Source organism: Vicugna pacos, chromosome 12, assembly GCF_048564905.1.
Source record: "Vicugna pacos chromosome 12, VicPac4, whole genome shotgun sequence".
Lineage (NCBI taxonomy): Eukaryota > Metazoa > Chordata > Mammalia > Artiodactyla > Camelidae > Vicugna > Vicugna pacos.
The window spans coordinates 12,997,353-13,008,410 of record NC_132998.1 but is presented as its reverse complement, the minus strand read 5'-3'; the positions used below and the strand labels follow the sequence as shown (position 1 = coordinate 13,008,410).

General features: G+C 55.8%; 2 protein-coding genes across 10 annotated transcripts; one reads left to right on the top strand and one right to left on the bottom strand.

The window, feature by feature from the left end:
- The first annotated feature begins 513 nt into the window (after positions 1 to 513).
- TROAP (trophinin associated protein) lies at positions 514 to 6,978 on the top strand. Of its 9 annotated transcripts, none has more exons than XM_072972853.1 (15): positions 514 to 592; positions 848 to 996; positions 1,101 to 1,287; positions 1,806 to 1,963; positions 2,053 to 2,190; positions 2,382 to 2,464; positions 2,966 to 3,018; positions 3,478 to 3,599; positions 4,543 to 4,659; positions 4,767 to 4,850; positions 4,951 to 5,010; positions 5,264 to 5,395; positions 5,554 to 6,187; positions 6,460 to 6,653; positions 6,814 to 6,978. In XM_072972853.1, exons 2-15 carry the CDS (start codon positions 853 to 855, stop codon positions 6,859 to 6,861), a joined length of 2,154 nt encoding a protein of 717 aa, XP_072828954.1. In that variant the 5' UTR covers positions 514 to 592; positions 848 to 852; the 3' UTR covers positions 6,862 to 6,978. The 9 variants fall into 9 exon arrangements, 6 of the variants coding, with proteins under 6 accessions (XP_072828954.1, XP_072828953.1, XP_072828956.1 ...); XM_072972852.1 differs by having other exon boundaries at positions 3,451 to 3,599; XM_072972855.1 differs by lacking the exon at positions 4,951 to 5,010 and having other exon boundaries at positions 3,451 to 3,599.
- A 1,154-nt stretch (positions 6,979 to 8,132) lies between these two features.
- Positions 8,133 to 11,046, bottom strand: C1QL4 (complement C1q like 4). Its single transcript, XM_015238088.3, has 2 exons — positions 10,510 to 11,046; positions 8,133 to 8,427 (listed from the first exon to the last, which is right to left on the bottom strand). The coding sequence occupies exons 1-2, from the start codon at positions 11,044 to 11,046 to the stop codon at positions 8,248 to 8,250; spliced, it is 717 nt and encodes a 238-aa protein (XP_015093574.3). The 3' UTR covers positions 8,133 to 8,247.
- Positions 11,047 to 11,058: the final 12 nt, after the last annotated feature.

The window sequence follows — 11,058 nt, the reverse complement described above, 5'->3', positions numbered from 1 at the left end:
GCTGTTCACTTTTTTCCAGCCCTCTCCGCCTGTTTGGAGGCAGTTCCTCGTCCCAGAAACAACGTGCAGACAATTCATATAATGTGTCTGGAACGGCGGCCCCAAAGTTTGCCGCCCTGCTCCGGTCAGAGTCCGGCCAGGGGCGCCGGCCAGCCTCCTGCAGGAGGTCAGCCCTCCCCACAGTGCCGCGAGACTGATTCATTCCGCACCGGTCCCGAGACCTCGCGAGAGTAGACGGCGCCCGTTGTCCCCGGACTTGGAGCGCCCCGCCTTCCCCAGCCTCAGAACGGTCTGCTCCTTCTTCTTTCCCCGCCTTCCACCCCGCGCTCCGCTCTCGGATTGGCTGATTGAGTCGGGTCAGGTTTTTCCTGGCCAGAAAGCGGCTCGACCACTAGTCCTTCTTTTGCGCCCGCCTCCGAAGCCTGTGGATTGGACAGCTGAGTCATGCGTCATGCGCCTCCGCGGGAGCGTAGAAGAGCCAATCAGGAGCTTGGTGTATTTTACAAACTGGGGAAGTATCTGCAGCAGGAGCCCACAAAGTCCGGCGAAATAGCGAAGGCATTGGGGGCGACTCTGAGGGGTTCCAGGGGAGGTGCGGCATGGAAATCCTGGAGGGAATGAGGGCTGCGGGGGCTCATAGGGAGGAGAGGCAGCTCGGGGTCCTGGGGCGAAAGAATAGGCTCCGGGTGTCAGGAGGTGACGCCTAGAAAAGCGACCTTGTAGGCACCGGATCTTATGGGCGCATGGATTTGAGCGGAGGTGAGAGTATCAGGGAAGCTAGGACCCAAGCCTCGAACTGGCTGACCTTTGATCCCCGACCCTGCCTTCTTCTCCGTCTTGGTTGTAGCCATCATGACCACCCTCCAAGCCACGAAGGATCCTCTCCTCCGGAGTGTATCTCCCACCCCTAGCAAGATTCCCGTTCGCTCTCAAAGACGGCCTCCTCTCCCCACGGCCAAACTCTGCGCCCTGGACCAGGAGAACCAAGATCCAAGGGTAAGAGCGGCCTGAGGGGTGAAGACAGTAGTTACAAGGAGGCAGCACACACCAGCAATGCACCCAAACGCTAAGCCCCAGCTTTTTGTTCTCCTCTTCCCCAGAGATTGGTGCAGAAGCTCAGTATTCAGCCTCCCCTCGTTGACTCAGCAGGCACCAGGCCGAAAGCCACACTTCAAACAGAGCAATCAGAGAAATCGGTGGGGAGCACTCAGCTCCGGAATCCCTTGGAGGAGCTCAGGCCTAGCCCTGGGGGACAAAATGTGGGGCCTAGGCTCCCTCCCCAGACAGGTACTTGTTGAAGGCTTGAAAACAGTCTCCTTGGCTAGGTTGGAAAATGGGTTGGGTGCAGTGGAGTTTGGGAGCTTTGCACCCCCCACCCCTGTTTACTATAAGTCCTAGTACCTGTTCCTGGAAACCTCTTTGCTCTTAGAAGCCCTTTCCTTCCTTCAGCAGAATGTCATCTCTTCTAAAGTCTTTTGCAGCATCCCGCATCAATTGCTCTGTGTTCTAGTACTTTGCTGTACTTCTTTTATAACATGTCCATGCTTTGCTTGAGTCTGTTACCTCTCTATAGTTTGATAATAGCTGATTGAGGGTGGGGCTTTGTCTTACTCATCTCTTGGCGCCAGTGCCTAGAGTAGTGTTTTACACAGAGTAAAGTTCTGTGAATGTTTGGTGAGTTGAGTTCAATTACATGAATCTCTTTGGCTCCCTCTTGCACCTCAGGGTGACTGCTAGGCTCCCTGGCCCCTCAGCCTCCCCACTTCCTGTTCCTTTTCACCTTTTCTTCTCCTCTTCCCTTGCAGAGGCTCCAGGGACCATAGAGTTTGTGGCTGACCCTGCAGCCCTGGCCACCATCCTGTCAGGTGAGGGGGTGAAGAGCTGTCGCCTTGGGCGCCAGCCCAGTTTGGCTCAGAGAGTACTGATTCGAGGGAGCCAGGGAGGCACCGCCCGGAGGGGCCAGGTAATGAGCCAGGATAGGAAGAGATCAGGCTGGGATGGACTGGGGAGGGATTCCTGAGCCTGTGCTGATAACCTCTTTTGGGGTCCTAGCATGCCCGGGCCTCTGCATATTTGGCCCCCAGAACCCCCACCCACCGACTGGACCCTGCCAGGGCTTCCTGCTTTTCAAGGCTAGAGGGACCAGGACCTCGCGGCCGGACCTTTTGTCCCCAGAGGCTAGAAGCTCTGGTGAGTGCCCTTGATGGGCTGATACTCGGTGCTTCTGGGACCTCCTTCCAAGGACAAAGCTGGGCCTTGGGAGAGAAGGTACCTTGTGATGAGCCAAAGGGGTGGTGTCAAGGCATGTGGGATTGGTGATGGGGCCTGAAGATTTGGGCCCTGCCTCTGACTCTGCCTTTTCCCTTGCTCCTATGGATCAGATTCCTCCTTCAGGACCTTTGTCTCACCCTTCTGCTCGTCCTCATTTCCAGGAGCTAAGAAAAGAGACAGGTAGCAGCAGCAGGTAAGGAGAAGAGGGTCATTTGAAAAAGAATGATCCAGTGTCTCATACAGGGGTCCCTCAGAACTGGGGCCTTCCAGTAGCTTTAGGACTTCCCACCAACCCGGGCAGGGAACCTGTGACTGCCCAGGGTGAGCCCTTGGGATGGGGTTCAGGCCTTCATCACCAGTCCTCGGTATAACATCCATTTCTTCAGGTTATGGGGGAAGGAAGGGGAAAGAAATGAGAGGTGCCATCTCTTTTGTTTAGTGGCCAGAGCATAGACTGTGGCAATAAATGGGGTTTGCGTTAGATTCCTGACTCTGGGCACTTAAAGGCTGTGCAGGCTTGCCCTAACCTCCGAGGTTCAATTTCTTTAATCTGTCAAATGAAGATAATGTTTGTATCAGCATTTGAGATTGTTGTGAGAATTAAATGAGACGATGTTTGTAAAGCACTTAGCACAGTGCCCAGCTCTTACTTGGTACTCAGTGACTAGCAAGCTGCTGTCCTTATTGTCATCAGGACTTCAGTGAGCCAGGCCTCAGGATTACTTCGGGAGATCCCTGTCCAGCCCGGTGAGTGTGTCTGGCCAGGGAGAGAGGAGCAGGGGTCTGCTTGTAGCAGGGAGCAAGACATGAAAGCTCAGCAGGCTCAGGGGGCAGGCCAGGTCAGAAGGAGCCAGAGGGGAAGGGACCTTCTTGATAGTCCGGAGGTTGGCCCAGTTGCACTGGTGTCGAAGGATGTGGTCCCCATTTCTACCTTCTCTCTGCCACTTTCTGCAAGGTTTACCTTCCACTCATTGTTCACTCCTCAACCCCTAAGAGCTATCACCACACCCCCACCCACTCAGGGTGTTCAGATTAATGAGTGGTTACTGAGATTGTGCTAGGCTTCAAAGGGATGCTGGATGGGGTCCCTGCCCCTGCTAGTGCACTGGGGGCTGTCAAACTTGCATACCCTCCTCAGAGGTTGCAAAGCCCTGTACCAACCTTTGATGTGTGTTCCAGACACTACAGAAAATGTCTGTCTCCTAGCTTCCTCTCTCCCTGAAGGAGAACATGAAGTTGTCATTCACTCAGATGAAGGAGGAGGGGGCCCCCTTGGTCTGGCCAAGCGGGTACTGTTAAAAGAAACCCGAGAGACAACCCACAGCAGGGTGAGATGGGACCCTCTTGAGATGGGGGAAGGGAGTCGGGGAGATGCATGGGGCAATTCCCCAGCAGCAGCTGGCACTGAGGACTGTGGGTGGAGTCAGACAGTCCTTGCCTGGGCCTCTGGATGTTAACTGGGTCCTGATTTGCCCCAGATGGGTCCAGGCCCTCTCCCAAGGGGGACCAGCCTCTGTTTACCACGTATCTGAGGCCGGGAAGTGAGAGGCCACAGTCTGGTATATATTTGTATCATCATCAGGCCAGTGCCAAGAGTGAGACAGATCTGACACTTGTCAGCCAAAAACATTCGTGCATTCATTCCACAAGTGTTTATTGACCAGCTACCATGTGCCAAGCAATGTTCTGGGTATACAGTAGTAAATAAGTTCACATTGTAGAAGGGGGAACAAAACTAAACACATATGTAAGTTATATAGTTTGTCATATAGTGATAAGTAATCTGTAAAAGAAAAAAATAAGGCACTGAAGGGGAAGGAGAAGTGGAAGGGGATTGGGTATTGCAGTTTGAAATAGATTGATCAGGGGACTCTCATGGAGAAGGGGTGGCTAAGTGAAGGGCAGAAAGAGCTGAGGGAGTGAGCCATGCAGATATCTGGGGGAAGACTGTTCCAGGCCACGAGAACTACTGATGAAAAGAGGGGATGTGCCCATTGTGTTTAAGGATCAGCAAAAAGGCAAGGCTGAAGCAGAGTAAAGACAGGAAGTGAGGTTACAGTGGTGATAGGATCAGGTTGGGTAGGGGTTTGTAAACCAGTGTGAGACCTTGGCTTTTACTTGGGGTGAGTGGAAAGCAGTGGGGAGCAGGGAGGAACAAGGGAGGGCCATGATTTGATAGATCTTACAAAAATCCCACTGGCTGCTGAAGTAAGAACAACACAGCAGTGCAAAGTAGGAGGGATCACTCTTCCACCTCGTCCTTCTTCACAGGATGGCTGCGGCTCCTGCCTGATGCCCTCCCCTGGCCGAGTAGTGCCACCTTCCGTCATCCGACCATCACCCTTTGGACGGGCTCAGCGTGTACCCTCCCCTGGCCCCTCAGCTCCAGTTTGTATCCACAATTCCTGGGGACTGGGCAAGGGCAGAACAGTCTGGCTGGGATCCCTGCTGGGTCCAGGTTTTGTTCCGGCTCAGCCACCCCCATCTCTCCCCAGACCTCATATTCAGTGTTGCGGCGTCTCGCATTCCGCCCCAAAACCCAGTTCACACCCCTCCCATCGGCCCCCAGAGTTCCACAGGTAAGAGACGGCAGGGTGGGTAGCTGGCATAGGCCAGGGCTCCAGGAGGAAGGGAATGCATGGTTACAGGGAGAGTTATGGCATCTCACTTCTGTCCCAGGCCCGATGGTTGAGTGGCCTCTCCCCTCAGCCTTGCCCTGAAGAGCCTGCCCTGCCTTGGGTAAGTACCTGCAACCTTCCCATTCTCAGAATCCTCGCCCTGTCCTGTGGGCCTGAGGCCCAGCAGTTTTGAGGCAGGTGGCTCTCTGAAAAAGCTACCCACTCTCCCTACTTCTCTGCTGCCCCTCCTAATCCAAGTCTAGGGCCTCTCAATTAAGGACCTAATCCCTTCCTCATGAGGGTGGGACTCAAACTAGTCTTCTTCCTACCCTAGCCTGGCTTCCTCACATGGCCCCTCTCCTCCCATGTGGCAGGAACAGATTGCAGTCCGGTTATTTGACCAGGAGAGTTGTATAAGGTTGCCGGAGGGGTCTGGGAAGCCACCCATGGCAACTCATGGACCCCATCCCAATAGAACCCCCAACCTCCAGGAGCTGAAGATGCAGGTGGGCCTGTGTGGGCAACAGCTTTGATGCCGATGGGCAGTGACAGGGCTGGAGACAAGACAGACAGGAGGAGGGCGGGTATGGGAATAGGACAGTGTGCGTACGAGACTTGCACCCACATCTTGACATCACACTGGGGTACTCTCTCCCACCCACAGCGCATCAGTATCCTGCAACAGCTTTTGCGACAGGAGGTAGAGGGGCTGGCAGAGGGCAAATGTGCCTCCCTTAGTGGGGGCTCCTCTCTGGATATGGTTGAACTTCAGCCCCTGCTGGCTGAAATTTCTAGAACACTGAATGCCCCAGAGCATAATCCTGGGTCTATCCACCTTCCTGGACTGTTACAACACTCTGGGCAGCCAGAGCCCCACCTTCCAGAGGAGTGTGGGGAACCGGAGCCCTGCCCTGGAGCAGAGCCTGAGGTGGCTCAGCCCTGCCCTCCAGCAGAGCCAGGGACCGGAGAGTCCCACCAGAGGAGGGAGCCTGAGACACCAGAGCCCTCCACCCGGGAACAGCCTGAGATGCCGGAACCCTGCCCTCCGGGAGAGCCTGGACCCCTTCAGGCCTGCCCCCAGGGGCAGACAGGACTCCCAGAGCCCTCCCCTAGGATAGAGCCTAGGGTATCAGAGGCCTGCTCCCCGGAACCCAGAAGTCCAGAGTCCAGCCGACACCCCTGCTGCAGTCAGTGGGCTCCAGCGACCACCACCCTGACCTTCTCCTCTCAACACCCACTTTGTGCCAGCCCCCCTATCCACTCACTCCAGTCTCTGAGGCCCCCACCAGGCCAGGCAGGTAAGGAGCTGGTTGAAGGGGTTGTGAACAAAGAAGGTGCTCGTCTGGCTGGGAGTGGGGCCTGCCCCGCACCAGGTTATCCCATGCTTTCTTTCCCCTACCTGCCTTGCTCCAGCCCGGCTCTCCTGCAGGAAGAAAGGGGGAGCTGTGCTTTCAGTCCTGTGTTCCTAATTGGTTTGGCCTTTGGTTGGAGAGTGGGACAGGGCAGTATATGGTTGGGAGTCTAGGAGTCCAGAGTCCTCCCTGAACTCTCCATGGCCCCTGGCCCTCAGACCTCAGCAGTCTGGCGCCTCGAACCCTAGCCCTGAGGCAGCGCCTCAAATCATGTCTGACCGCCATCCACTGCTTCCACGAGGCCCGCCTGGACGATGAGTGTGCCTTCTACACCAGCCGAGCGCCTCCCTCAGGCCTCACCCGGGTCTGCACCAACCCTGTAGCCACGCTGCTGGAATGGCAGGACGCCCTGGTGAGCTTCCAGGCTGCAGCCAGCTATGCCTGCACAGCAGGCCTGTGGGAAGTAGGAGGTGGGGAGGGGGCCGGCCTCGGCTCCTTTACGGAGGTCAATAGGAAGAGTTGGCTGCGGTGCAAAGATGGCCGGGCTGTAACAAGCTCTTCTCTCTCTTCAGAGTTTTATTCCAGTCGGTTCTCCTGCCCCACAGGACTCTCCGTCATGAGGCATCCGCCTCTACCCACTCCTGTGCTGCCTTGCTCCTCCCTTTTAACCCTTATTTATTTTCTGCTCCATGGATTGGGAGCCAACACCCTTTTGTCCTTCAATAAAGTTTCTAAAGTGTCAAACGTCTGTTTTCCTCTGGCCCTAGGCCAACTACTGCTGTTGCTCTCCAATTGCCCACAAGGTGGCAGTGTCCCCCAGCTTAGATGTCAGCCCTGGGTTCTCAGGATCCCTCAAGCTCCCTCACCTAGGAGCTGTCCTAGCATCCCACTCACTCCTGCCCACCCCACCCACCCAGCAAGTTCTGAGTTGAGTGTGTTGGGGAAGCGGGAGTGGGCCTTTGGGGACTGCTTTTCTCCTTGCTCCCTGAGATCATGTCCCTTCCAGGAGCCATCAACAGTTCACTCATCGCCTCGAGCTCCTTAGAATTCTCTCCCTGCATTGGGCTGAAAGCAAAAGCACAAGACCCATATCTTTGGAATCCTCCCTTGTTAGTGCCACTCTAGTTGGTGTCTCCCTACAGTGTGAGTCCTCAAAGCTCTCCTGAAGCTGGTACCCTTCCTTCCCCGTATCAGAGTGGAAACCCTGGGCTACTCCCCTCCTACTCCAGAGACAGGCCTTGCCAGGAATAAACCTTTGCCTCTGGCAGAATGATAGTCAGAGTGGGGGATCCTTGAGAGAAGTGAGGACAGGGTCAGCCACTTTTTCCCTCTCCGTGCACCAAGTTAAGAGGCACTCACATTCTCCAACTTCACTTTATTGGAAGAGGCAACAGCAGCTGTAGCCCCAGGGCCTAACCTGGATCGGGGTGAAATGGGGGCTGTACAGGATGAATTTTAAATGCTAGGAAAGAATTAACTTGTTCCTCCAGTTCACACGAAGGCCGCCATGACTAGAGCCTGGAGCCTGAAAATGGAGATGAGGGGAAGAGGGGATGGCTAGAGAAGTCAGGACAGAGGACCAGTGCCTACCCCATCCTAATGTCTCTTCTCCTGCCTAGATGGGCTCCTTCTATTTCTGTTTTCTCCCTCGGAAAAAGCCAGGGCTTCCCTTCTGTTTTCTGCTTTCCATACCTCGGAGCTGCGTCTAGTGAAACTGTTCCCTAGCTCCCGGCAGAAGAGAGGGCATGACCTCCGCCCCTGTCCTGGCTTTCATCACATGCCTGCACACGGATGCTTCCCGCTCTGCACTTCCTCCGCTCCCCAGCCGCTTATACCCCGGAGCATCAAGAGTCCGCCCACTAAGGCCACCTCCGAGAGGGGGAGGGTCCGCTCCACCGCCACGTTCTCAAAGGATGGGGTGGCGCCTTGGGTGGGGCCAGGTGAAGGTGGGTGAGGAGAGGAGCGGAGGCGAAGGGTGAGCAGGGATGTGGGGGATGAGGCCCGGCTCAGTCCGGGTAGATGATGAAGCCAGAGAAGGTGCTGTACTTGTTGGTGTTACCGCCATGCACCTTCCCGCCGTCCAGCTTGATGAAGACTTCATCTCCCACATCCAAGTGCAGGATGACGCTGTTGCTGGCGTAGTCGTAGTTCTGGTCCGCATCCTGAGCAATGGCGCTGGCTCGGACCTAGTGACGGAGAACAGAACAACTCACTCACGCCCCGTGCCAAGTTGGGGTGACGAGGGGTCGGCCGAGGAGGTGCAGCTGGGTCTGTGAAGGAGACGTGAGGGTAGAAGGCTGCAGGGGTTGGGAAGGACAAGGTGCTTCGCAGGCACTGCCATTCACTAGCTGCTGTGACTGGGGCAAGTTTCATGCCTTCTCTGGTCCTCAGTTTGAGCTATAAGGTGGGAGGCAGGAACAGAGCCTACCTCATACGGTTATAGGATTAAGTGAGTGTGAAGTGTGTTAGAACAGTGCTTTGCACAAAGAAAACGCTGTATAGGTTTTGCTATTATTATTGTCATTAAAAAAATAAAATTAGCCTAAAGGATAATTTCAAGATTCTGAACCCTCTCTGATCTCCTAAATTTGCATTCCGTTCCTCCAGTGATAGAGCACAGGCGTGTCTGTGCGTACTCAAGAGTGCGGGGGCCCTGGGAAGGTGCGATGATGCATTACTGCCCTGCTAGATTTCCCCTCCTACCGCCGGTGGGCGCCCCGATGCGGGGGTCGCCTTCTGCCCCAACAGGTAGACTCTCCTGCCCTTTGGCCTCTGCTGCTGTTCGCCTCTCACTACCAGCCCCCTCTCCAGCCCCCCTTTTCCTGTCCCGCGGGGGTTGGTTATTAACTCATTAATTATTCATCATTATTCTAATCACTATTTACCGTCCCCAGGGCCGCAGCGCCCGCACCACGGAATACAGAGTGGGAGCCACGCAGCCCCCGCCTCCTCGGAAACCGACACATTCTAGATACAGACTACCCACCTTGCCCCTCACAGACACCTGGCATGGACCACACACACACCTGCACAGTGCCACATGCAGGTAGACACCCCTTTACTCGCACACTTTTGCACCCCGCACCCACAGACACACTTGCATCACGCACTAACACTAATTCTCGTACACAATACACTATCTCACTCCCATATATGGACACAGATACACTCTCAATCCCTTTCCCTGGTTTCCCGGGGCATCTCTGCTGGGAGGAGTCCCCAGTGCAGTGTCTGCGGGTCTTGGAGGGAGGCTGCTGCAGCAAGACCTGGGGTTCTGACAGCTGGGATGAGCAGGCCGGATGCGACACGGTCAAACCACCCCATCGCACACAGGCATTTAAGAGGTCACAGCTCAGCCCCAACCTTACACCCTGCAGCTTACAGGGGCCAAGGCACCTTTCCCCACCTCCACCACTGTGGCCTCTCTCTTCCTCTATGCATGTCGTGGACCTTGAGCTGAGTCTTTGAGGCTTTTCTCCCAAGCCAAGACAGTAGTGACTCCGACTCAGATCACAGGGGCAGGGACTAGGCCAGGGTCCAAGGCTTCTGCTTTATCTGTCCTTTGCCTCTTTCTTTTTCCCATATCCATTCCGGCAAGCCACCTGGCTGACCCCTAAGCTGCCACACCATTTTTTACCTCTGCCTACCGACTCAGTATTAGCTGAGGGTAAGGCCCACTGTAGAATTGGTCCCAAGCCCAGGGGCTAGCAATAAGAGCTGCTTGGAAAATGAGCGAATGTTTTCTTTCTTTTTTTACCTTTTTCTCAAAAAGCCAAGTTTAATGCCCCACACAGGAACAGCTACCTACTGCCACTGCCTGAAACCCAGATTCCATTCTATTTTGAAGGAGCCAGATTCCAGTCAGTCACCCACAGAGCAGCTGGGAAACCAGAAGGCCAGAAGACCTACCCAAGACAGGACGAGAAAAGAAGCTAATTGGCAGCATGAAATACCAAAGAGGTTGGATGTACAGTTGTCTACAGTTGGAGTGTGAAGGAGCGGCTGCAGCGATAGTAGTAAGCTCTGAGTCCTCAGGTACTTATTCTGAGGTACCATTCCTAATGCCCTGTGAGACCCTGGGCAGGTCGTTTACTTTCTCTGGCCCCCAATTCCTCTTTAGCCAAATGACGTGATTTCCAAGTTCTTGGCCACCTGGCCTTCTTGGATTTAGTGACCCTATTTGGGAAAGAGGTTCGGGTCGCGTAATGAGTGCAGAGAGATTTAGGAAGCTACCAGGTCTGGAGCTAGGTGGGGGAGGGGCATCTCACCTGTCCATTCTTCATCAAGTCAGCCCACATGCTGGTGCCGTCACCGCCGCGCATGAGCACATGGTAAGCGAAGAAGTAGACACCTGGCATGGGGCAGGTGAACTTGCCACTGGCCGCCTCATAAGCGTTGCCCACGTTGGTCACCACGTCGTCGAAGCGCAGCACCTCGTAACCCTCGTGTGGCCGCCGCAGACCAGCGTAGAAAGCTATTCGAGGCACGTAGCCGGCAGGGGGCGCCACCCCGCCGGGACCTGGGCCGGGAGGGCCCGGGGGACCTGGCCTGCCCGGCTCTCCTGGAGGTCCTCTGGGACCTGGAGGTCCTGGGGGCCCTCGCAGACCTGCCTTCCCCCGCCGGCCCACCTCTCCCTTGGCGCCCGGAGGGAAGGGGGGCACGGAGGCGGGCGCGCCGTCGGATCCTGTGCCCCGAGGCCCATGCGGGTCGCACACCATGCGGCAGCGACCCAGCATCTCGTAGTGTGCCGGCCCGCGGGAGCTGTGCACTAGCAGCGGAATGGCCACCAGCAGCAGCAGCACCATGGCCACCCCGAC

Bases quoted from the DNA above. Each gene is read 5' to 3' on its own strand.
- C1QL4 (XM_015238088.3), bottom strand. From the start codon at position 11,046: ATGGTGCTGCTGCTGCTGGTGGCCATTCCGCTGCTAGTGCACAGCTCC. The intron at 8,428-10,509 runs GTGAGATGCCCC...CTCCGTCACTAG, and splicing joins ACTTGATGAAGAATGGACAG to GTCCGAGCCAGCGCCATTGC.
- TROAP (XM_072972852.1), top strand. From the start codon at position 853: ATGACCACCCTCCAAGCCACGAAGGATCCTCTCCTCCGGAGTGTATCT. The intron at 6,188-6,459 runs GTAAGGAGCTGG...CCTGGCCCTCAG, and splicing joins GCCCCCACCAGGCCAGGCAG to ACCTCAGCAGTCTGGCGCCT. The intron at 6,654-6,813 runs GTGAGCTTCCAG...CTCTCTCTTCAG, and splicing joins TGGAATGGCAGGACGCCCTG to AGTTTTATTCCAGTCGGTTC.